Source organism: Martes martes (genome assembly GCF_963455335.1).
Source record: "Martes martes genome assembly, chromosome: 7".
NCBI classification, from domain to species: Eukaryota; Metazoa; Chordata; class Mammalia; order Carnivora; family Mustelidae; genus Martes; species Martes martes.
The window spans coordinates 68,576,781-68,603,120 of record NC_137894.1 but is presented as its reverse complement, the minus strand read 5'-3'; the positions used below and the strand labels follow the sequence as shown (position 1 = coordinate 68,603,120).

The 26,340-nt window shown below is 34.7% G+C and overlaps 1 protein-coding gene across 1 annotated transcript in view; it reads left to right on the top strand.

Annotated features, from left to right (window-relative positions):
- TRPM7 (transient receptor potential cation channel subfamily M member 7) overlaps window positions 1-26,340 on the top strand; it is a 113,061-nt gene that overhangs the window by 41,216 nt on the left and 45,505 nt on the right. Inside the window, exons 9-20 of the mRNA XM_080807310.1 lie at window positions 331-454; window positions 2,368-2,440; window positions 4,223-4,323; window positions 10,979-11,113; window positions 13,736-13,789; window positions 17,646-17,786; window positions 18,097-18,231; window positions 18,808-19,088; window positions 20,782-21,010; window positions 22,063-22,218; window positions 22,295-22,438; window positions 24,463-24,591. Of these exons, the coding sequence (XP_080663436.1) occupies window positions 331-454; window positions 2,368-2,440; window positions 4,223-4,323; window positions 10,979-11,113; window positions 13,736-13,789; window positions 17,646-17,786; window positions 18,097-18,231; window positions 18,808-19,088; window positions 20,782-21,010; window positions 22,063-22,218; window positions 22,295-22,438; window positions 24,463-24,591 (1,702 nt within the window). The remainder of the gene's footprint in view (window positions 1-330; window positions 455-2,367; window positions 2,441-4,222; window positions 4,324-10,978; window positions 11,114-13,735; window positions 13,790-17,645; window positions 17,787-18,096; window positions 18,232-18,807; window positions 19,089-20,781; window positions 21,011-22,062; window positions 22,219-22,294; window positions 22,439-24,462; window positions 24,592-26,340) is intronic.

Genomic DNA, 26,340 nt, shown 5'->3' with positions numbered 1-26,340 from the left:
AAGACATCTTGGCGAAGTATTTCTTAATACACCCTAATATCTTAAAATTATCTTTAAAGAGTATCTTATAAAATGTGAGTAGTGCTGTTGCAACACATGCCTTGTAAAAGAACTTAAAATAATTTAAAGAGAAAAATAACTCCCATTTATTTTTCCCCCATAGGACTTATAGTTGGGAGTCTCATAAGGGACAATATTTCACTCAGGGTCAAGTATTTAATATTAATACATTGTCTCTAAAGGTCTTACATGGATTCACTTATACTTCATATTAGATTCTACAAATAATAGAAATTGAAATCAGTGAATTTACATTTTCTCTCACTCCAGCAATCTTCCCGATGCAGCAGAACCCGATATTATTTCAACCATCAAAAAAACATTTAACTTTGGCCAGAGTGAAGCAGTTCACTTATTTCAGACACTGATGGAGTGCATGAAAAGAAAGGAGCTTGTAAGTAGATTCTGCAGAATAAGACTTTTTATTTCATTCAAAGCGTGTTATAGATTGGTGAAATACTTTTTTTTTTTTTTGAAGATTTTATTTATTTATTTATTTATTTATTTATTTATTTATTTGGCAGAGATCACAAGTAGGCAGAGAGGCAGGCAGAGAGAGGGAGAGGAGGAAACAGGCTCCCCGCTGAGCAGAGAGCCCGATGTGGGGCTCAATCCCAGGACCCTGAGATCATGACCCCAGCCGAAGGCAGAGGCTTTAACCCACTGAGCTACCCAGGTGCCCCGAAATACTTTTTTTTTATTAAAGATTTTTAAAATTTATTTAAGAGAGAGAGAGAGAGCACGAGAAGGGGAGGGTCAGAGGGAGAACCAGACTCCCTGCTGATCAGAGAGCCTGATGTGGGACTCAGTCCCAGGACTCCAGGATCATGACTTCAGCCGAAGACAGTCACTTAACCAACTAAGCCACCTAGGCACCCCAATACTTTTTTTTTTTAGATTTTATTTATTTTAGGATGTCTGGGTGGCTCCCAGCTCCATGGGGTAGTCTGCTTCTCCCTCTCACTTTCTCCCCTCTCATACTCTCTTTCTCTCTCTCTCAAATTAAAAAAAAAAAAAAAAAGATTTTACTTATTTTAGAAAGAGAGTGCTTTGGGGCAAAGGGGGAGGGAGAGGGAGAAAGAGAAAAAATACGAAGCAAAATCTGCACTGAGCTCGGAGCCCTATGTGGGGCTCCATCCTGCAGCTCCATCCTGTGACTGTGACTGTGAGATCATGACTTGAGCCAAAGCCAAGAGTCGCACACTTAACCAACGAAATGAGCCCCTCATGCACCCTGAAATACTTTTGTTTTTAATTTGGATTTAAAATTTTGTAAAATATTTTTAACCATGTAAAAATGTGATTTATTGTTTTGTTCAGGCAGAGTGATATCAGAGAAGGATTATGGTTTTTAATATGGTATTGAGACATAGATTGCACTTCTGTTTCAGGGAAAGTTAATAACTGGGCCTCAACAGAGTATATCTAGAACCAAGGAAAAACTGTAGAGAGTATTTCTCTCTCTCTGGCTTCTCGAAAATGTATTTAGAGGGGTACCTGGCTGTTTCAGTTAGTAGAGCAGTGCAACTCTTGATTTCAGGGTTGTAAGTTCAAGCTACACGTTGGGATATAGAGATTACTGGGGGAAAAAAATCTCAAATAAAAAAAGAATATATTTGGAAAAAAGATTATTTTACTCTGATTGGTTGCTCAAATTAAATTAAAGATCAGTGTTGCTTAATTTCAGTTATCTAAACATGAGCTTTAGTTTTCAGAGATAAAATTTTTTAACAGTGATGATAGGTAGATGATGACATGGTTTGATCTGTTTTTCATGCATTTCCTTTGTACACAATAAAGTTGCAAAATGTGTATGGGGTTATAATAGTTTTTTACTTTATGAAGAATGTTATTAGATAAAAACCTCTCAAGTGGCAATTTACTTAAAATAATTGAAAGAAATTTCCAGTAAAAGGATTGAAGAATACATTTTTCATTCAAGAATATACACACACATATATATTACTTGAATTAAATGTTCACTCTGTAGAAAGAACATCAGGATTTACCCAGACACATATATCTGTAGTCTTAGGCCATAAGTTCCTTACTCTAGTAAAGGACCTAAGATAGGTCAAGAAATGAATATAATGTGAAACTAAATATTTTTAGGATACTTGCCGTTTTTATTTGGTAAATGATAGGTTTTTTTAATTTTGTGGGGATTTTTGTTTGAAATGAAGTAATTTCTGATAAAAGCCGCCAAAAACTTTATCTTCCAGGTAGTTTGAAATTACTTTTTGTTTTATATGCCTTATGCCTTAGCTTTGAAAATACAAAGGTATAATATTATGAATTGATCTTTAGATCACAGTTTTCCACATTGGATCAGATGAACATCAAGATATAGATGTAGCAATACTTACTGCACTGCTTAAAGGTAAGATTTAAGAATTTAAAAATTTTCAGTATCTTATTTATAGCCTATTTATGTAAGATAGGACTTTTCAGTATAGGTAAATGTTTGGGACCGCATTTTTCAATAATTGTTCTTTGTGGAAGGCACAGTGGTAGCTTTCTGTGACAGTAAATGGGTTTTTGTTTTTGTTTTGTAGAAATTTAAAAAAAATTTTAATGTCTAGCAGGGTTTTTGTCACCAGACTCATTTAAATATAGTATTAAGAATGTTTCACATTTTTAATTGGCGGAAAGCAAGTGTTTAAAGGTAATGAGGTCTTGATTGATAGAAATTAAAGCATTCTTAAACATGCTGTTTTCATTCTGAAAGGGAGTTTGGAAAGAAAGCTAGTGGTATCTTTGAGGACCAAAGGGTCAGTGCACATCACATTGAACTGTGTTGTCCTCTGATCTTGCCAGAGACATCCAAATGATAAACAGAATTACAGTGAAAAATCTTTCCAAAAATTAGAAGCTGAAACTGTTCCATCTGGGTGGGTACTTGAAAGTTCCAAGTACACAGTGAAGTGGCGGGAGCAGAGCAAGAGGACACTATGCTGTTGTCATTCACAAGAATTTCCCAAATACTAGACCATGATAAATTGCCAGTAAATCAAACATTTAAAAAATACTATAATAAAATATATGTACATCTTGGAAACAAGACATAATAAGTAATAGAAAATCCAGAAATGATAAATGGGATTGCATATATACAAAAAATAAAATGAGAACACCTAATATTTGCTATATACTTTCTTTCTGCTAGCCACTGTTTATACTGTTTATCATTTAATCTCACAACAACCCTAAAAGACAGATTTCCTTTTATTTTCTCATTTTATAAATGAAGAAATTAAGGAGTAGGAATTTATAACAGTTGTTATAAATGAATAGTAAGATGATGAATACCTCATGGAAAAATGAGTTAGAATTTATGTAAAAGATGTTAGCAGAATAATATAAATGCTTGGGGAAAATATGGAAAGATGGTCAATATTATAATTAAAACAAAGTGAATCTTAATACAGAAGCTTTTTACTCCGCTATTGGGTATTCTTAAACCATTGATAGATGGTATCACCTTTTTGGAGCATATTTTGGCCGTATATCAAAAGTTTTAAAGTATATATTCTTCACCCAGGCTTTTGGCTTCTACAGAATTATCCTATTTAAATAATCAAGCACGTGCATGAAAATATACTCAATAAAAAATTTAAAATAACCTGAATGTCTACTAGAGTTATTTGTTGAAGCAACTTATTTCACCTTTAAAAGGTATTATAGGTATATAAGGTAATAGGTATATAAGGTAAATTTGTATGCATTGTTCTACAAAACTAAGGTATGATGTTAAGATACATAAAGTAGGCTACTAAATACTTTGTATAGTATCACTTTTGCTTAGACAGTTTAAAGTATTTGTATGAATTTATAAATGTACAGAAAAGCACCTGTAAGTGTGTTTTTCAAATCTTAACATGGTACTGTCTCTGTGATAGAAACATATCATCTTTGCTTTATTCTTACTGTTCTGCATTCTGAATTGTTTGGAATGAATGAGGGCTATGTGTTTTCTGTAGTTGGAAAATAGAAGCCCTCAGCCTTGGGGTAACCTTATCTCTCTGAGGCAGGCTACCTCTGAACAGTGACTGAAATGAGCTGTATAAGTTAATTAAAAGGGAAGAGGGAGAATTCATAAGTGTTCACATTTTAATGGAGATAAATTAATTGAACTTGTCAACCGTTTTCTTTATTCAATAAGGCACTAATGCATCTGCATTTGACCAGCTCATCCTTACGTTGGCATGGGATAGAGTTGACATTGCCAAAAATCATGTGTTTGTTTATGGACAGCAGTGGCTGGTATGTAAATAATCTACATACACTATGTAATTAAATCATACTGTGTAATAATAAAGTATTTGCTGGAACTGTGATCTAACTTGACATTTTTTGCCTGCCTAAAATGCAGAATTAGTTTAGTTAACATTTCTGTAACATCCAAATCCATTTAGGATCCTAGAAATGAAAGAAGTCTTAGAAATAGGGCCTATATATCTGTGTTTATCAGGGATATTGGCCTGTAATTGTCTTGGGTTATTATCTGATTTTGGTATCAGGATAATGCTAGCCTCGTGGACTAAGTTTGGGAGAGTTGCCTCCTCCTGTATTTTTTGGAAGAGATTAAGAGGATTGGAATTAATTCTTCTTTGAATGTTTGGTAGTATTCACCAGTGAACTGTCTGGTTCTGCTCTCCTGTTTGTTGGTAGGTTTTGATTATTGATTCAGTCTTTTACTAGTAATTGGTCTGTTCACATTTTCATTTCATTGTGATTCAGTCATGGTACGTTGTGTTTTCCTGGGAATTTAGCCATTTCTTTTAGATTGTTCAATTTTTTTAAGCTTTTGTTTATTTATTTGAGAGAGAAAGAGCATAAGCAGGAGGAGTGGCAGAGGGAGAGGGAAAAGCAGGCTCCCCTCAGAGCAGGGAGCCCATAGGTTGTCCTTTTTATTTTTTTAAAGATTTTATTTATTTGAGAGAGAGAGAGAGAACATGAGAGAGAAAGCATGAGCAATGGGGAGGGGTAGAGGAAGAGGGAGAAGCAGACTCCCGCTGAGCAGGGAGCCTGACTTGGGGCTCAGTCCCAGGACCCCAGGATCATGACCTGAGCTGAAGGCAGATACTTAACCAACTGAGCCACCCAAGGCCCAATTGTCTCAATTTTGTAGTGTATAATTGTTCATAGTAGTCTTTTATAATCATTTGTATTTCCGTGTTATTAGCCATAACATCTGTTTTATTTCTGATTTTGAGTCCTCTCCTTTTTTTGTTTGTTTGTTTGGTGAGTCTAACTAAAGGTTTTTCAATCTTTTGTTTATCTTTTCAGTGAATCAGCTCTTAGTTTGATCTTCTCTATTGTTATTTTAGTTTCTATTTCATTAATTTCTATTTTAATCTTTGTTATGTCCTTCTAACTATGGGTTTTGTTTATTCTTTTTTTAATTCCTTGAGGTGTAAAGTTAGGTGTTTGAGACTTTGAAGATTTCTTGAGGTGTAGGCATTTATTGCTGTTAGCTTTCCTCTTAGAACTACTTTGGTCCATTCTACAAATTTGGTATGTTGTATTTCCATTTTTAATTGTTTCAAGGTATTTTTGTTTGTTTCTTCTTTGACTCAGTGGTTGTTCATAGCATGTTGTTTAATTTTCACATATTTGTAAATTTTCCAGGTTTTTTTTCATATAACTAATTTCTGGTTTCATACCACTGTATGTTTCCTATCATTGAAAAGATGATTGATATGATTTTAGTCCTCCTAATCTTACTAAGACTTGTTTTATAGCCTACTATATGATCTGTCCTGAAAAATATTCCATATTCACATGACAAGAATATGTGTTCTTTGGTTTTGGATGGAGGTGTTCTGTAAATAACTGTTAAGTCCATTTAAGGCCAGTGTTTTCTTACTGATTTTCTGTTTGGATGATCTAGCTATCATAGATAGATAGGGAGGGGGGAGTATTAAACTATCCTATCATTACTGTGTTGCTGTCTCTTTCTCCCTTTGTGTCTTTTAATATTTCCTTTATATATTTAGGTTCTCCTGGGTTGGATGCATAAATATTTACAAATCTTGTATCTTCTTGTTGGATTGACTCTTTTATTATTATGTAATGCCTTGTCTTATTACAGTGTTTGTTTTAAAGTCTGTTTTGTCTGAGAAAAGTATTGCTATTCCATCTATCTTTTGGTTTCCATTTGTATGGAATATCTTATTCTGTCCCTTCACTTTTAGTCTATGACTTTACGTCTAAAGTGAGTCTCTTAAAGTCATCATATAGGTGATGAGTCTTGGTTTTTTAATCCATTCAGACATTGGTTTTGGCTTGATGGATGAGTGGGTAAGGAAATTGTGTATATATATAATGGAATATTATTAAGCCATAAGAAAGAGTGAAATCCTGCCATTTGCAACAACATAGATGTACCTTGAGATCACTATGCTAAGTGAAATAAAATACCATATGATCTCTTTTATATGTGGAATTAAAAAAGAAAAATCAAGCTTATAGATAGAATAGATTAGGGGTGGGGAAATGGGGAAAATGGGTAAAGAAGGTCAAAAGGTTAAAAGAAGAAAGGGAGGGAGGGTGGAAGGGAAAAAAAGAAATAGTCCGCTGCGTACAAGAGAATTCATTACAGTATTATCTTAGATATTTAGACCAGTTCCTTCTGTGGTCTTTCCCATTTTTCTAAATGGCAGCAACCTTTTCCCAGTTTGGGGGATAAGAAACAGTGTCATTTTTAAATTTTCTCTTTTTCATATATTCTAGTCCAGTTCCATTTGTAAATGTTTTCAGATCTACTTTCAAAACACCCAATTTTTTTTTTTTTTTTTTTTTTTTAACCATCCTGGTCCATTCTACTATCATCCTTCTATATTGCTTAGTAGCATCCTGTTTGGTTTCCATGTTTTCATTGTTCCTCTCCCTCCGGACAGAAGATGGATCACATCACATTTATGCAGATCATAATCCAGAGCCCTTATGGTGGCCTGTAGGGCTTCGTATCTTCTGCCCTATTACTACCTCTCTTACCTTACATGTTAATACTATTCCCTTTGCACTCTTTTATGTTGCCATAAATTGGTATGTTCTTAAAACATACCAAGAATGCTCCCCCCATGTTGATACTTGCTGATTTTTCTCTCTGGAACAGTTTCCTCTAGATGCCTACCTGGACTTGATTCCTTTTTTTTCATTTCCTTTTTATAAAAAACATTTGTTTATTTAAATAATGTCTACACCCAGTGTGGGGCTCAAACTCATGACCCTGAGATCAAGAGTTGCATATTCTTCTGTCTGAACCAGCCAGGCACCCCTCTTTCTGGTTTCTAATCAAACATGTTCTTCTCAATTAGGCTTTTATGGTTCACCCTGTTTTGTTTTGTTTTTAAGATCTTTTTTTATTTATTCATCAGAGAGCAAGCGAGAGAACAAGGGGAGCAGCAGGCTGAGGGAGAAGCAGGCTCCCTGCTGAGCAAGGAGCCCAATATGGGACTCGATCCTCGGACTCCAGGATCATGACCTGAGCTCAAGGCAGACACCCAGCTGACTGAGCCACCTGGGTGTCCCCACCCTATTTTTAAATTTTATTATTTCAGGTTTATTTACTTTGAGAGGGAGCACGCTGGAGAGCACCAGGGTGTGGGTCGGGATGGGGCAGAGAAGAGAGGGAGAGAGAATCCCAAGAAGATGCCATGCTGAGTGCAAAGCCTGACTGGGGGCTTCATCTCATGATACTGAGATCAGAACTGGAGCCGAAACCAGGAGTCAGTCTCTCAACCAATTCCACCACCCAGGCGTCCATCCACCCTACTTTAATAGTACTCCTCTGTGACAGCATTTTCTGTGTTTTTTGCCATTTTTTTCTTTAGCATTTATCATCATATATCTCAGCTATTTTTTTTCTTTCTACTCCTAGAAAGTAAATTTTACAGAAGCAAGAATATTAAAAAATAATATTTTTGTTAACCGGCTGTATTCACAGACTGGCATAGTAAACACTTGACTGATTTTTGTTACATGTCTGAATTACTCGGAAGCTTGGCAAAATAAATGTTCATCCCCACCTTGGATTATTTTACCCAGTCTTTTATAGAGGATGAGCTAGATCTTACCTATCTACAAAATGTAAACAGAAAATTACAGAAAAGTGTACATAGCATGAACTTCATTGTAGCAAATTCTGTTTATCGACATACATACATTCAGACATATCTACAGGCACTATGCAGTCATAGAACCTTTCTGAAAACTGTTATTATGGGGTATGTTTGTAGAGATGAGGGCCAGAGAAGACAAAGCATCCTTTTATATCACTTTGGTATTTGATTATTTTTTTAAACCATGGAAATGTATTTCCTATAAATAATAAAAAAGAATAATTAGTCACTTCCATTCTTACAGGACTACAGAGGAAAAAAATTAATGTTAGTCAGCTGTGTTAAAACTGTAACAGTAAACCAGCCTTTTGTTCCCATGAATAGTTTCATTGGGTTTTTTAATCTCACATGTAAAGGCTTGGACGAAGCCTTTTTCTTCTGTGTATATGTGGTCTATCTCGTGGATTTGTTCTGCACAGTATTATCTGTTTGATTTTGTGCTTTCCTTCATGCTAGAATTTGCAGCATAATTGTTTTACTCTTCATTTTTTGGGAGCTCAGAACGTACCGAGTATATGAAGAAATGTGGAACAAAATAGATACTTTTTATTTAAATATCTTTTTCTCAGATGTGGAAATTTTGTCAGGTTTTATTGTTTTAAGGCAGCGGTTATAAACCTAATTCAGATAGAACACTTCTTTTTGTTCAATTCAGATAGAACATATCAGTTTTGTTATGACATTTTTATTTAATTATTATATTTTTAAAAATATTTAATTTATTTATTTGACAGAGATCACAAGTAGGCAGAGAGGCAGGCAGAGGAGAGAGAGAGAGAGAGAGGAGGAAGCAGGCTCCCTGCCAAGCAGAGAGTCCAATGCGGGGCTTGATCCCAGGTCCTGGGATCTTGACCCAAACCGAAGGCAGAGGCTTTACCCACTGAGCCACCCAGGCGCCCCATGACCTTTTTATTATACGAAAATTGAGTTTCATTGAGTCCTTTCTATACAAACTTTAAAAAGGCAATATAATGCCTTATTGTAATAAAGACAAATCAAAGTGATTTGTAATAAAAATACTCACTGCAGAGGTGCTTAAGAATGCAACATATAGATGGCGTAAGTAATTAGATACTTGCACTTACTTTATGTAGAATCAGTGTAAATCCTGCAGTTGTGATGCACACTAATACAGGAGTGTTGTTGGTTCTTAAATTCCATGGGAGCAGAAAAACACCCATTACAAGTACAGGACCAAGGAAAGAGCAGGAAGAAGACCAGATAAGAATTAGAGTAAAAATAGTTAATGTTAGAATAAGAAATAACTTATCAGAATTATTTGTATGTGATAAAGACTCTTAACTGAGAGGAATAACACGCCATGATTAATTACCAGTTGTCAGTATGAGAAAATAAAAAAATGTTTTACAGTGTTACTAGTTAGTTTGGCCTCATCTTTAAGTGCAGTGTCAGAATATTTCCCTTGTTATGACATAGAACCAAGTGCTAAAAAAAATACTGCAGAAAAAAGATCTTTCATCTTGAAAACCCATCATGTATAAGGTTTGCATTTAGTCTGTATCTTTCAAAAGATCTTGTGACCAAAACCTTTGCTGAATGATGAAAATAGAGGATAGGTTGGAGAAAGAAATGTTGTAGAACCTAGTCTGTAGAAATTGTGCAGGTGTCTAGTAAACTTCTGAAGACAGAGTAAGATTGAAAAATGAGAGGTTAAAAAAAACCCAATCATTTTGATACTGATTTTTCACCACGAAGTTTTCTCTTATCATATGGTATATCATATGTATAAAGTATATTAACATTAAATATATTATGTTCTATTAATAAAATACTCCTTATTAACAATACTTAATGAAATCTCTATATTTGTGTCTCCACTAATTTAATAGCATTTGATTGAGAGTTTGTTGAAATCTATATAAAGAGTCCCTAAAAACTTGAAAGGTACAGCTTGTAAATGTTGACTGATAACGCATGTGTTACATTAAACTCAAACAGCACAGATGGTGTTGCTATTAGGAGATGTAATTTTTCTCTAATAGTGAATAATTTCTGTTAAAGTTCTAAAGAAGACTAAGTACCATCTTATCTAATTTATATGGTAGTTGTATTTTTGGAAAGTTCATTTTATAAAACAAACCATGACAATGCTTTGTGTTTATATGTAAAGCAGAACTATTGCATTTTTATTCATGAACATCTAACAGGATAACAAAATTGTGTGAGATATGGGACAGTTCCTTTTTGAGTGAAATTGTCTGGCATGTTGTATGATCTCTGGTATCCTTTGAATGTTAGTAATGGCGCCCCCAGTTATTGAAATGATCCCTCCAAAAAAACCTTTCCTAAAAATTAGGAACTGTTGCTCTAAGGTATTTTTCCCCTAAATTTACTTGATGGATTCTCTCTTTTTTTTTAATCCCTATGTAACTCTCCTGCAGAAATACTGCTTATTAAATGTTCTTTGGGGAATGCTACTCTGTAGAGGTCTTTTCCGCTATTCTCTTTATACCTTAAGTCCTTGCCTTTTACTATTTTGTGTGTGGTTTTTTTCTTTTGAGGTGGGGGAGGGGCAGAGGAAGGAGAGAATTTTAAGCAAGCTCCACGTGCAGCGCAGAGCCAGATGCGGGGCTTGATCTTAACAACCCTGAAATCATGACCCAAGCCAAAATCAAAAGTTGGACACTTAACTAACTGAGCCTCCAGAGCCCCTATTTTGCATCTTTTTAACTTTGTTCTAAAACCATTCAGGAACAAATAAGGACTTGTATTTAGAACTATTTGTGTAATTGGACTATGAAACATGTTAATTAACATTTATATTCTTTTAGGTTGGGTCCTTGGAACAAGCTATGCTTGATGCTCTTGTAATGGATAGAGTTGCATTTGTGAAACTTCTTATTGAAAATGGAGTAAGCATGCATAAATTCCTTACCATTCCTAGACTGGAAGAACTTTATAATACAGTAAGTGTATGTTAAAATTCTTTGTTGACTAAAAGCTTTTTCATCTTTGGCAAGTGTCATTTTGCCTGAACATACCCAGTTTTGCTGCTAAAACCTTTAATGATTTGCTTGTTACTTGGAAGAAGTAAAGCCAGTCTTAGGGTGGATTGACAGTCTGAAACCCTTTCCTTGTTTCTGGAGATTTTCCCTGTCACCATAGTCACATAGGAAGGAGGTAAATTGTTACTAACCTTGTCTTCCATTCCTTCCTCTCACCCCTTTTTAAAACCATAGGATCAGCTTTTTTTTTTTTAAAGATTTTATTTATTTCTTTTACAGAAAGAGAGACACAGCAAGAGAGGGCACAAGTAGGGGGAGTGGGAGAGGGAGAAGTAGACTTACCGCCAAGTAGGAAGCCCAATGTGGGGCTTGATCCTGGGACCCTGGGATCAGGGCCTGAGCCGAAGGCAGACACTTAACAACTGAGCCACCCAAGCACCCCTAGGATCAGATTCTTAATTACAGTTATTTTATTTCCTTCTTTTTCCTCTTGGTAGTCATTTGTTACATCAAACTTCTTTTGATGCCTTTTCTTTTTTTTTCTTGATGCCTTTTCTTAAAGGAGAAACTGCACGTTGTTTTTTCTTTTCTCCTTTTTGTTTTTTACATTCATGATTTTGACCTTGTGGTATTCACCTTTTAGCTTGCATACCATTTTTCTTTTTTTTTTTTCTAAAGAGCTCCTGAAAACTATTACCTTTACAAAACCTTTCTCATTTCACATATCTAGCATTGGAGAGAGTAAATACTGCCCTTGTTACTGGTTTTCCTTGTTAACAACATTAATATAATTGTATTATATTTTAAGGTAAACTATTACCAAATCCTTGCTTTCTAACTTTGACTTCTCTGCAGTGCTGTCTGTTCATTCATCAGTTTCTGCCTGTTTATCTCCTCCTTTTCATTCTTAATGTCTTTGTACTTTTTTGGTAATAGTCATACTACTTCAGTAATCTAATCTCCTTGTCCTTTATTCAAATCAATTTTTAAACTAGTTATTATAATCCTATGTTTTACCATATCTTTCCCCAGTTAAAAAATTTTTGATAGCTCCCCAGCGTGTATAGAATAATACCCAAGCCCTTAGCTTGAGTTCCAAATTTCTTTAGCTTATGATATTTTGCCCTAGCTAACTCTTAATTGGCCTTTTTTTCCCACCCCCACCTTCCCATACTGGATGTTTCAGTTATGTTGCCTACCTACTGTTTCCCCCAAACACAAATTTTTTAAAAAAGCATTTCTTGTTTACACACTGCTGGTGTGTGTTTTTCTCTCAGCTACTCTCTACTTACTGGTATTTTATTCATTATTTAGAATGTAGTTCTAATGCCATGCCACTGCCTCCATGAATCCATTGGCATAGTTAGTTGAGGACAATTATACCTTCTCTGTGGATTGTAGATTTCTTTTGAGTAGGGAGTATATCTTTATTTTCCCCCATTTTTTAAAATAGTATCTAGCAAAATTAGATTGAACTTTGTTAGCATTCTACTCTTTCTAGCAAACAGATAAAAAAATTAAAAGGATTATTCATTGTGCTAAAGTAATAAGGTTTATCCCTGAAATGTAAAGCAGATAAAAAAATAATAACTAAAAATTGATCCCATTAACAAGGCAAGTAATTTTTTTAATTGTGTAACTCAGAGTTATTAAGATGATAGTTACTTTTCAGCATCAATTATTGATAAAATTTTTTTTTAAGGTTAAAGGATTATGTAACAAAGTAGTGGAGGGTCTGCTTCTCCATTTCTCTCTGCTATATTCATGCTCTCTTTCTCTCAAGTAAATAAATTTTTTAAAAATTTAAAAAAAAGAGAGTGTATAGGTCCGTTATTGTTTTTTTTCTTTTTCCTTTTTTTTTTTTAAGATTTTATTTATTTATTTGACAGAGATGGAGATCACAGGTAGGCAGAGAGGCAGGCAGAGGGGGTGGGTGGAGCAGACTCCCCGCTGAGCAGAGAGCCCGATGTGAGGCTTGATCACAGGACCCTGGGATCATGACCTGAGCCGAAGGCAGAGGCCTTAACCCACTGAGCCACCCAGGCGCCCCTACAGCTCTGTTATCAATGAAAGAAATGTAAATTAAAGATAGAATTAAAAGCTTGCAAACTTTGCGTGATTTATTTATTTATTTTTTTTTAAACTTCATTTATTTGACAGAGAGAGACACGGGCAAGAGAGGGAACACAAGTAGGGGCCGTGGGAGAGGGAGAAGCGGGCTTCCCGCCGAGCAGGGAGCCTGATGTGTAGGGCTCGATCCCAGGACCCTGGGATCATGACCTGAATTGAAGGCAGACACTTAATGAATGAGCCACCCAGGCGCACCAGTTTGTTTGTGAGATTTAAAATTTGTGTTTTTGCATAAATAAAACATAACCTAAATTATACATGTTATTAAAGGTGAGTATGACAATATGAAATGGTTTATCTTTTTCTTTGCTCCATTTTATGAACAGAACTTATTTAGCTGAAAAACAATGTAATTTGAGCAGGAAGGTTCATAAAGTCCTATAAGTAACAAAAAAGTTGTTATATTATTTTAGAAGAAAAATAATAGTTTGCTTTAATTTTTTCTCTTTAAAGAAACAAGGTCCAACTAATCCAATGCTATTTCATCTTGTTCGGGATGTCAAACAGGTAAGTGTTTCTTTTTATTTTTGAAAATTCTATTTTAAAAATTGGTTACATTTCATCTGTTTCTAAAACACATTTAAATATTGTACACCTTAAAAATAGCAATAAAATGATATTTTAAAAAAGATTTTATTTATTTATTTAACAGGCAGAGAGGCAGGCAGGGTGGCGGGTGGGGGGGGGCCGCGGGAAGCAGGCTCCCTGCTGAGCAGAGAGCTCGATGTTGGGCTCAATCCCAGGACCCTGAGATCATGACCTGAGCCGAAGGCAGAGGCTTAACCCACTGAAGCTACCCAGGTACCCCATAAAATGACATTTTTTAGAACAAGATAAAATAGGGGCTAAATCTGTGGTGACATGGAAGTTAAGAGCGTAATGTATCAGAAATCAAGTAAAAGAAAAGTTTATGAAATAAGACCAAGTTACCTGAGTTTCTGGTTATCTGAGATTGAGTGTGATGAATTTCATAATGCTCATTGGTCCATAAAGAAAGATCACTGATAGAATGTTATCTTTCTCTGTGTTCCAAAGAAACTTGTTACCTTGACCTGTAAAGGATATTGTGAGTAAACACATTGAAGGAAACACTGGATAGTGATCTTCATGGCATATTTTGCCAGGGAAAATGCTGAGATGTTGAAATCATCCATGAATGCTCTCTTAATATCCATACTGGCCATGATTAAATAGACAACACTGTTACATGATCTAAAGCCATCCTGTGGTAACCAAATTTGATGTACTAATATCCCCCTTCTCTTCTGTTGGGATCCTTTGTGAATTAATAGTTTTGGACATTTACTTATTTATTTTTTTTTAAAGATTTTATTTATTTGATAGAGACAGAGATCACAAGTAGGCAGAGAGGCAGGCAGAGAGAGGAGGAAGCAGGCTCCCTGCTGAGCAGAGAGCCTGATGTGGGGCTCGATCCCAGGACCCTGAGATCATGACCTGAGCTGAAGGAAGAGGCTTTAACCCACTGAGCCACCAAGCGCCCCAGTTTTAGACATTTATTAAAAATGTTATAGTCATTTAAAATACTGGTATCTAATAGTTTTGCTTTCCTAAATGAAAAGATAATCATTTAATTAAATGAAATATTTTTTAGTTTCTGAGCTAAAATATTTGTTTTCTAGAATTCTTCATTCAAACTTCTACTTGCTGTTAAATGGAGTGTACTATTAAAAAACTGAAAAATTAAAATAGAAATGTCATTTTGTTTTAATTTTTTGTTTTGTCATTTATTTAATACTAAACTAAGATCCCATGGGAAGAACCTAGACTTTATTATATTTAAAAACATTTTTTCTTTAATTCAGTTTTTCAATGTGTTATTAAAACATTTCACATATCATAAAATTGATCTATTTAAAGGGTTTAGTTCAGTGGCTTTTAGTATATTCACAGTTTTGCAACTATCACTACAATCTAATTTTAGAGTAACCCTGTACTCCCCCCATTAGTAGTCACTCCCCATTCCTGCTTTCTTCTCTGCTTCCTGCCACTCTCCTGCCTTAGGCAACTGTTAATCTACTTTTTATCTGTATGGATTTGCCTATTCTGGACATTTCACATTGAATTGTGGTTTTTTTGGTTGTTGTTAAAATAATTAAGACTCCCCCCCCGCCCCCCGAAAGCTTGAGTGATGGAGAAACCTTCAGTCCAGGGCTTTCTAAAACACATTTGCATTATGATTTACTTATGTGGGTTAGCAGAAGGAACTATAGTGTTTTTAATTGTAGAAACAAGTAAGAGATTTGTTATAGATTGACTATCTTTACATTGTTGGCTATACTAAATAAGTCAAGTTTTTTTATTTCTGTAAGTGAAAAATCCTAAAGTAAAGGCAGTAATTGACTATTTTCTGATTCAAATTAATAAGTGAGTATTGTAAGTAGTATTTGTATAGTTTGAGAAATTGCTTATAATACTTTTTTTTTAGGTAACTCACATTATTTCCCTTAATATAACTATTTCCCATTTAAGTGGGGTCATATCATGGTATTTGTCAAATTTTTTTAAAAGATTTTTATTTATTTATTTGACAGAGATAGAGACAGTGAGAGAGGGAACACAAGCAGGGGGAGTGCGGAAGGAGAAGCAGGTTTCCTGCTGAGCAGAGAACCTGATGTGGGGCTCGATCCCTGGACCCTGAGATCATAACCTGAGCCAAAGGCAGACGCTTTACAACTGAGCCACCAAGGCACCCCTTTGTCAAATTTTTTAAATTTATTTTTAAATGTTTTTTTGTCAAAATTTTTTTTTGTCAAAAATTTTAAAGAAAACTAAAAACATACATGATAATCCTCATTCATAAAGCATATTTTGAGGTTGCTCAAAACAAAATAAAAAGAAAAATCTTGCATTTAAGGTGAAAAATGCATTTTAAATATTTATTTTAGAGAGAGAGCATGTGCAGGGGTAGAAGAAAAGGAGGAGCAGAACCCCCACTGAGCAGGGAGCTGCAGACAGGACTTGATTCCAGGCTGGATGGGATCATGACCTGAGCCAAAGGCAGACGCTTAACTGATTGAGCCACCCAGGCATCCGAAAATATTTTTTGATTAATTTCAAATCAGAGATTTAAGGAATATAAGTATTTAGAAATTTAAAACTTCACAGATGAAACCAAATTATAAAAGGTATAAATATTTTTTAAAGTTCTGCAGCACCTAGGGGCCCTGGGTAGCTCAGTCAGTTAAGTATCCATTTTGTAAAGATAGATTTTTCTTGATTTTGGCTCAGGTCATGAGCTCAGTCAGGGTCATGAGATCCAGCCCTGCATCAGGCTCCACACTCAGCATGGAGTCTGCTTGAGATTCTCTTTCTCCCTCTCCCTCTGCCCCTGCTGGCCCCTGCACTGTATGTGTGTGCATACTTGCGCACGCTCTCTCAAATCTTAAAAAAAATTTTTTAAAGTACTAATTTTATGAAGTTATAATTAGGGAAATGGAAAGAATGGTGATGGTAGGAGGGCAGAATTGGTTGATACATGTAAATTATCTAATGATTAAACCCTTTTAAGATTATTTAATGAGATTAACCAAATATTTGATTCTGAACAGGCAATCTTCCAAACTCACAAATGGCTCAAGTTCCAAAAAATTGTTGCCCTGGGAAAATGAATTTTTAGTTCTATACAGTGTTATAAGTGGGGGTTTAAATTTTAGATGAGGCTATAGAAACTTGTGTATTGTATAATATAACCTATATATATATATATTTTTTTTTTAAAGATTTTCTTTCTTTATTTGACAGACAGAGATCACAAGTAGGCAGAGAGGCAGGCAGAGAGAGGAAGGAAAGCAGGCTCCCTGCCGAGCAGAGAGCCCCATGTGGAGCTCAATTCCAGGACCCTGGGATCATGACCTGAGCTGAAGGCAGAGGCTTAACCCACTGAGCCACCCAGGCGCCCATATAACCAATATAATTTTGGCTAAAAAATACTTACAAGTACTTTTGGGCCTGTCTAGAAACATAATTAACATTTATAGCATTGTTTTTGCAGGGAAATGTAATTTATGATAACGTGCCACAGTGAAAATAGAGTACTTGGCTCTTGGAAGCTCCTTTGCCTCTATGTGTGAAGTATTAGGACAATGGAAAGATCGAATGATGTTACTGCTATAAGCCATGCTTCTGTCCTGAGCATACCTTTGTGACTTTAAAACTTCAGAATTCCCTCTTTTTACAGAAGGAAATGAGAAATAGTTACTTCCTTCTCCTGTAAAGATAGCTGCTGGCAACCCCAGCTTCCTGTAACAAATAAACATTTATCATTTTGGAGAGTAGGTGCATTTCTAGGCATGCTTGGAAATATTGAGAAATATCCTATTTAAAACTAATGTTTTGTTTCTAGGGGAATCTTCCTCCAGGATATAAGATCACCCTAATCGATATAGGACTTGTTATTGAATATCTTATGGGAGGAACCTATAGATGCACCTATACTCGGAAACGTTTTCGATTAATATATAATAGTCTTGGTGGAAATAATCGGGTATGTAATGTTTTGGGGGAAGTCTATGTATGTACTTTGTATTGTATACTTTATAAGCTAAAAATTCATAAAAACTCATATACTTTAAAAGTTTAAAATTACTGATATTCTTAGAATGGTGAAAGTAGCATCTTAAAAAATGATTATTTTCAACTGTAAGACTACATAGAAATATTTTGTAATTGAAATCCAAATCATTTTTTTCTGTGTGTGTATAAACACATTTGTACATATGTATGAATTAATTCTTGAATTTTTATGACATCGGTATATTTAAATCTGTAAAAACTTAATAAACTTTCATTTTCAGAGGTCTGGCCGAAATACCTCCAGCAGCACTCCTCAGTTGCGTAAGAGTCATGAATCTTTTGGCAATAGGGCAGATAAAAAGGAAAAAATGAGGCACAATCATTTCATTAAAACGGCACAGCCCTATCGACCAAAGGTATGTTCACATAAATTTTACCTTTTCTGGATTTTGTTCTATCTAATTTACTAGTATTTATGAAACAGAAAACTATTTGTTTTAGCAAGAATGAACTTTTGTTTCTAGATAGATCTTTGATTATTCAGTTTGCCATATACAGAAAGATATTTATTATGAGTTAACAATTCTATCAGGTTTTTTATAGTTAGTTATAATAAAAATTTTTAAATGTTTTGATAAATGCTTAAGTGCCTCCTTTTATTCCACTTTAACTTGATTAACAACATGTAAGGTAAGTGTTTCAGGCATACTGTTCTTCCATTAAAATTATGTTTTATCAGATACTAGTTGAAATATTTAGACCCTTCAATTTCAGAGAACTTTATTATAGTGACTTTTTTTTTTTTAGAAATACCATTTCTATAAAACCTGAGCTGTAATAAAGTATATAAAATTTATACCATTTTGATTTGTGCAGCTATATGAAGTTGAAGAAAATGTATAAAGGAGACTTTATAAAAATTCTCACATTAATGTCATATGGCCTTATTATAATGAATCCTAAACAAATGAATCATTTGTTTTTCCTTGAAGATTGATACAGCTGTTGAAGAAGGAAAGAAGAAGAGAGCCAAAGATGAAATTGTAGATATTGATGATCCAGAAACCAAGCGCTTTCCTTATCCACTTAATGAACTGTTAATTTGGGCTTGCCTTATGAAGAGACAGGTCATGGCCCGGTTTTTATGGCAGCATGGTGAAGAATCAATGGCTAAAGCATTAGTTGCCTGTAAGATCTATCGTTCAATGGCATATGAAGCAAAGCAGAGTGACCTTGTAGATGATACTTCAGAGGAATTGAAACAGTATTCTAAGTAAGTTATATTTTCATTTCATTTCATTCAAAAATTTCATATATTTTTCATTTCATTTCAAACATTTAAGAAATACAAGATCATGTTTAAGTGGAGGTTATAGTGTCATGCAATAAATGGCTATATAGGTATAATTTTATTGGCACAATTAAAATGTATTAGGTAATATTTATTTATTTTTCTTACTGAAAATAGAGGGAGCGGGGAGAGGGAGAGGAAGATAGAGAATCTTAAGCAGGCTCCTCACTGGGGCATGGACTAGGGTGAGTCTTGGGCTTGATCTTCCAACCCTGAGATCATGACCTAAGCCAAAATTGGGAGTTGAAAGCTTAACTGATTGAGCCACCCAGGCACCCCAAAATTTATTAGGTAATTCTTAAAATTCAGAAGGAAACTTTCCTGTTTATGCATGTAAATAGAAGTTACTGTTTACAACTCAAGAGTTAAATATTTTGGCAAGAAAGAAGAAATGCCAGAAGTCAGTTTTAATAATTGCACATACTAGCAATTAATTAGATTAAAAGTTCCATTTGAAGTGGTAAGGAAAAGAAGAAAGTAAGGTTTTTGAGCTGTGTTCTAAGGAAATGAATTGAATTTAACCGGAATGTCATTTCAGAAGGTGTATGTACATCTATGGAAGAGTAAAACAGTTCACAGATATTTACACTTAGGGTAATAATGAATATTAAGCTGGAAAGATGATTTGTAGGAAACTTAATGATAGAAAATAGGACTTACCTCTCCCAAAGTGGGCTGTCTTTGGAAGAGAGTAGTGTTACTACTGAAAATAACTCAAGCAGGGAGGGGTGCCTGGGTGGCTCAGTCAGTTAAGCATCTGCCTTCAGCTCAGGTCATGATTCTGGAATCAAGCCCCACATTGGGCTTCCTGCTCAGTGGAGAACCTGCTTCTCCCTCTCCCTCTACTGCTCCCTCTGTTTGTACACTCTCTCTCTGTCTCTCTCTCTCTTTCTCTGTGTCAAATATATAAATAAATAAAATCAATTCAAGCAGGAATCTTATGATCACTTAACTCTGGGGAATCTAAGATTCAGATATTTTTCATGATTAGGTTAGTGTCTATTCACGTTTTTCTTTCTACTGGGTACCAAACCTCTCTTATTTATTTATTTTTAAGAGATTTTATTTATTTATTTATTTGAGAGAGAGATAGAGATGGCAACAGAGGTAGTGAGAGAGAACACAAGTGGGAAGGAGAGGGAGAAGCAGGATCCCTGACGACACGGGGCTCCATCCCAGGACCCTGGGATCATGACCCGAGCCTGAGGCAGATACCTAACCAACTGAGCCACCTGGGCACCCCTGTGTTTGAAATACTGTATAGAGAAGAGTTTTTGTAGAGAGCAGCTTAACATTGTCAGTTTGGGTTTCCTGTGAGACTGGAGTTTTTATTTCCAAGACCAATGGAAGATGCTCTGTAGTCTACCTTTTCAGTCTTGTTCTTAATGTGACATATTTTAATATTTTGTGACATCTGCGTAGTAATAGATATCTGGAAACAGAGCCACTGTGATTCTAATGCCTTAAAATTCCCTGAGTGTATGTTAAAATATTAAATGCAAATGTTATTATATTAAATATAAATATTAAACATAAAATGTTAGAAAATGTATAAAAATAGTGTCTAAAACTGCAGTTTGGTAATACGAATGTTTTGGCTTTTATCTTTTGATAGTGATTTTGGTCAACTAGCAGTTGAATTACTAGAACAATCCTTCAGACAAGATGAAACCATGGCTATGAAATTGCTCACTTATGAGCTGAAAAACTGGAGTAATTCCACCTGCCTCAAGTTAGCAGTGTCTTCAAGACTTAGACCTTTTGTAGCTCACACCTGTACACAGATGTTGTTATCTGATATGTGGATGGGAAGGCTGAATATGAGGAAAAATTCCTGGTACAAGGTATAACTTAGAAACAATTATATAAAGTATGTGATTAGATAAAAAGAGGAATTAGCCCAGATATATAGTAAAATGCCTTGATTTATGAGGGTGGTGAGGGTGGCAGTGTTGGCATTTTATCTCTGGTGGCATGAAGTAGCCTCTTTTTTCCTTCTGTTCTTCACTCTGAATCCTTTTCAGTTATGATTATTGCCCCTCTCTGAGCCAGAAGCATGAGGGCAACAAAGGAAGTATTGGTATTTACAGCCCTGAGCAGCCATGAAAAAAAGTTGCTTCTTTATGAAAAGATGACTGCCAGATTCTAAAATTGGGCTCCTGTCTGCTAACTTAATAATTTGTTACTTTTTTCTTAAATAATTTACATGAAGTATATTGGATATGTGTAGTTTTGATGGTTAAGAATTTGGGTAAAATGTTGGCTGGTACTTTTGGTTTCATCATAGTGAGAGATACTACTTTAAACTTTCCTTTTCATTATCTTATATCTTAAATAAGGTACTGAGATGTAGAAGGCAGAAATCAGGCAAGTGGTTTAACCATTGTAAGTAGATAACAAATACTGATCATCTAATAAAAATAATGGTGAAAGATTAACCAGTATAAACCCTGATACTCAATTATAATTTCTTTATGCTTTAGGATTATGCAGGTAATAACATAAAATTTTACAAATAAACCTCTTTGTTTATAGAGGCACAAGCTGAGTAAACATGTGATGACATGGAATAGTTGCAAAGAGATTCAGGATAAAATTATGCACATAACTTCATAAGGCTTGAATTTTCTTTAAACAAAAATGTATTTTCTGAACAAACAAATCATTATTAGATCTTTTCTATATCCTCACATCATAGTGCTCAAATGTTTTGTTACTCCTTAAATCAATTCAACCTGGGCCTCTTTAAATATTATATGCAAGTATAAAAAGAAGTTCTTGGTTTTTCCTATACTAACAGGGGCAGATTGGCTAACAATCAAAATATTTAATACCTTTTTATTCTTGAAGATAATTAATTTTAAAATGTAAACTTAAATGTTTCTAAAATTTTTAGGTCATACTAAGCATTTTAGTTCCACCTGCCATATTAATGCTGGAATATAAAACAAAGGCTGAGATGTCTCATATTCCACAATCTCAAGATGCCCATCAAATGACAATGGAAGATAGCGAAAACAACTTTCAAAACATAGCAGAAGAGATTCCCATGGTAAGGAGGAAGAATATTTTTAAGTAAATATAAGCTTTTGTGAATAAATATATGATAAGTGTTATTTTTATTTTAGGAAGTGTTTAAAGAAGTAAGAATATTGGACAGTAATGAAGGAAAGAATGAAATGGAAATACAAATAAAATCAAAAAAGCTTCCCATTACAAGAAAGTTCTATGCCTTTTATCATGCCCCAATTGTAAAATTCTGGTTTAATACGGTATGTTTCTTAAGTTGTATGAGCATAATGTTTTTAAAGGATAAGCTTTAAGGTACCTTGTTCTAAAGTCGATATTCATCTTGATATAACTTAGATCGTTGACAAGCCATTTTCCACTTAAAAGCATAAGTTTAACTTAGTTTTATTCCAGTTGCCATCATATATAATGATAAATGCTAACAAATCTTAATTCTGATTGGAACTAGAAATTGACTAAACAGAAATGTGATAACCATATGTCTTTGTAAGCAGGTATCAAATACAAATCAAATCTATCAAATCGACCCATAACATTGGTGAGGATTAACCAGAGGAGACATTGATATATCTTTGTGCTTTAGGGTTTTGCAGAGAATGTATAAAATTTTTGAAATGAACCTTTTTGCAGTGTTAATTTGAAGGTAAAAAGTAATCTGGGTTATTCATGAAGTTTGTTTATCAGTGGCATAATAGCTTATTTCCTTAATCATATTACGGTACATATTATATCTGACCCTTAATTGGCTTTTCTTTTGTTTTATGGAAGAACGGTTTTTTCTCTTAGATCTAAGAGTACATAGTCCATGGGGGATGGACTAATCTCAGGAAACACATGAGATTAGCCCCAGCTTTTAACCATGGGTTGAATGAGTTTTTATTCCCCTTCCCAGAAAAATTCTTAAGTTGTGTATTTTCTTAGTGTTTTTTGTTTTTCATTTTCATCATGTTTGCATTCATGTGAATGACTGTTTAAAAATGGACCTGGGGCATCTGGGTGGCTTAGTCAGTTACGGCTCAGGTCATGTTCTCAGGGTCCTGGGATCGAGTCCCATGTCAGGCTCCCTGCTCAGCAGGGAGTCTGGTTCTCTCTTTCCCTCTGCCTCTCCCCTGACTTATATGCACACGCTCTCTCTCTATCGCTCACACTCTCTCAAATAAATAAATAAAATTTTTAAAAAAGAAGAACAACCCTGTTGGCCAAATAGAAATTTCTTTTTTTCTTTTCTTATTTGTTGGAGTTTCCTGCCCTGCCTTGCCATAGCTTAAATCATGAATGTGATTGTTTTAATGCTGGTAGAGGCAAGGAGACTGATGAGAGGATTCTTAGATATAATTGTCCAAGGGTAGACAAATCTGGGTTTTTCTCTGAAACGAGGATTCTTAGATATAATTGTCCAAGGGTAGACAAATCTGGGTTTTTCTCTGAAACGAAATAACTCTTCAGATGTTATTATACATAGAGCTTACATAGTATAATCTCTTTTGTTGAGAGTATCAAAGGTGGTATTTTCCCATACCTGGGGAAAATGGTTTCCATGTCTGTTTTTATTTCTTGGGATTCAACCTCATTGACTAGGATTTAGGAGAATACCAGTTGTGTGCTTAGTCTTCAGCAGCACATATACTAAAATTGGAAGGAAAATACCAGTTGTCTTTCCTGGGAATAGTATTTGATTGGAGGAAGAAGGAAGCAGGTAGTATGTGTTTCTTGATGATGATGGGGATGAAGTTCTTTAGTATACTTAATATGATACTTTAGGTATAGTATAAATTAAATGGAATTATATAAACTATGCTGAGAACATAAATACTGTATTATAAAATTCTTCTTATAGGAAATACTAAAAAGTCATCCAAGTTCTAGAACACCATAGTGTTCTCATCCAGGAACCATTTATGTTTTGATTGATAAATGCAGTGTCTGTACAGAAGTTACTTGTAAAACTTTTTTTTAAGACTTTATTTATTTTAGAGAGAGAGCACACACGAGCAGGGGGAGGGGCAGAGGGAGAGCGAAGACTCCACCGCAAGCATGAAGTTCTTCTCACAACCCTGAGATCATGACCTGAGCCAGAACCAAGAACTAAGAACCAGACGCTTAAACTGACTGAGCCACCCAGGCACTCCTAAAACTGATTTAATGAATGAAGCTTGGAGATAGTTCACAGGGGTTTATTTAGTCTCTCTTTTGCATGTTGGATTGAAAATTTTGATAGTAAAAAATTTTATTGTGTAATTAATATTCATATTTTGTGCTTTTCTAGTTGGCATACTTAGGATTTCTGATGCTTTATACATTTGTAGTTCTTGTACAAATGGAACGATTACCTTCAGTTCAAGAATGGATTGTTATTGCTTATATTTTTACCTATGCTATTGAGAAAGTCCGTGAGGTATGTCTGTAGTTTTTGTACCAGTTACTTACTGTATATAGGGAGGGTGTTTGGTTTTTGACATGTATATGGGTATATGTATGTGTTACTCATAATCAGTAGGTGATAACATAGAAGTGTATAACATGTTTATTTTTGATATTCTAAAAATTACGGCATAAGAATAGAGACTAGTAAGTTAACTTTGTCAGTTACAAAGTTGATGATTTGTCTCAGAAACATAGCCTAGATCTGTTTTGTTTTGTTTCCTCAACATTTATATTAATGCTCTTTGTCACTCTTCAGAAAGTATTAATTACACATATAGCCAATCAGGTAGGTAAATTATAAATTGGTTTTTACTTTGATGTTATATTGAATATCCCACTGAAGTGTGCTATATTGCCTATTGAATTGTCATTTAGATTCCTGTGTCTGTCCACGGTTTTCAGTTTAAATTTTCTAATAATCTTGATTTTGAAAAATTCTTTTTTCCTTAAATGTTTATACTTTTTATTCAAGCTATTAACTGCATAATTACAGTTTTATAATACACTGACTTAAATACTTTTGAATTATTTCATGTCTTTGCTGTAGATTTAGAGAATATATTATGCTGTAAAAACAAGTGAAAGCCTTGTACTTCCTTCCACTTGGGTGTCATAGGAATTTGTCTTCTTAAATAGTTTATTGTGCATTTTTAATTCCTTTGAGTGCCATGGTTTATATGTTTATGAAATCTGTTGTTTTACCAACATGTTTAAAATATTAAATTGTTAAATGATAAAAAAGTTTCAAATAATTTTTTAAATGCATATTCAGAAAAGAGTTATACAAGGACTCATTAGATTGTAACAACTGGTTGCCTTTAGTGTGAAGGGAAGTTAATTGGCTAAAGGAAGAAGAATGGAAGGGAGACTTTTCAGTGCTTATTTTTATATACACTATGATTTTGAATCTATAAATGTATTACCATTTCCCACGAAGAAGAAATTTTAAATTTTTTTAAGATTTATTTATTTGAGAGAGAGCAAGTGTGATTGGGAGGAGGAGCAGAGGGAGAGAAACTCAAGCAGACTACCCGCTGAGTGTGGAGCCCAGCAAGGGGCTTGATCTCATGACCGTGAGATCATGACCTGAGCCAAAATCAAGATTCAGTCACTCAACTGACTGAGCCACCCAAGCAATGCAAATTTTTAATTTTTATATTCAAGAGAAGAGATAAGTACCGATACTTAAACCATTGAGTTGTTTGCTTTCTGTAAATAAGACACCTTTGGAAGATCCTATCAGGATATCCTGTTGTTTCAATGAAAAATAAAACAACTTTCAAGACTATCTCACTTTCTAGAGAGCTCTGTTCTTTTTTTTTTTTTTAAAGATTTTATTTATTTATTTGACACAGAGAGATCACAAGTAGGCAGAGAGGCAGGCAGAGAAAGAGGGGGAAGCAGGCTCCCTGCTGAGCAGAGAGCCCGATGTGGGGCTCGATCCCAGGACCCTGGGATCACGACCCGAGCCGAAGGCAGAAGCCTAACCCACTGAGCCACCCAGGCGCCCCTCTAGAGAGCTCTGTTCTAATTTAAGATTTTCAGCTTCTTAGTAGAATGACCTTGGTTGAATAGGTCATTTATTTGTGGGTACACACACACACACACACACACACGTATGTAGAATGAGGATATAGAAGTATCTGTCTCTGGTATCTTACTGAATTGTTTTAGTGATCAAATACATCATCAGATCCCAAGATAATCAAACATACTTTGA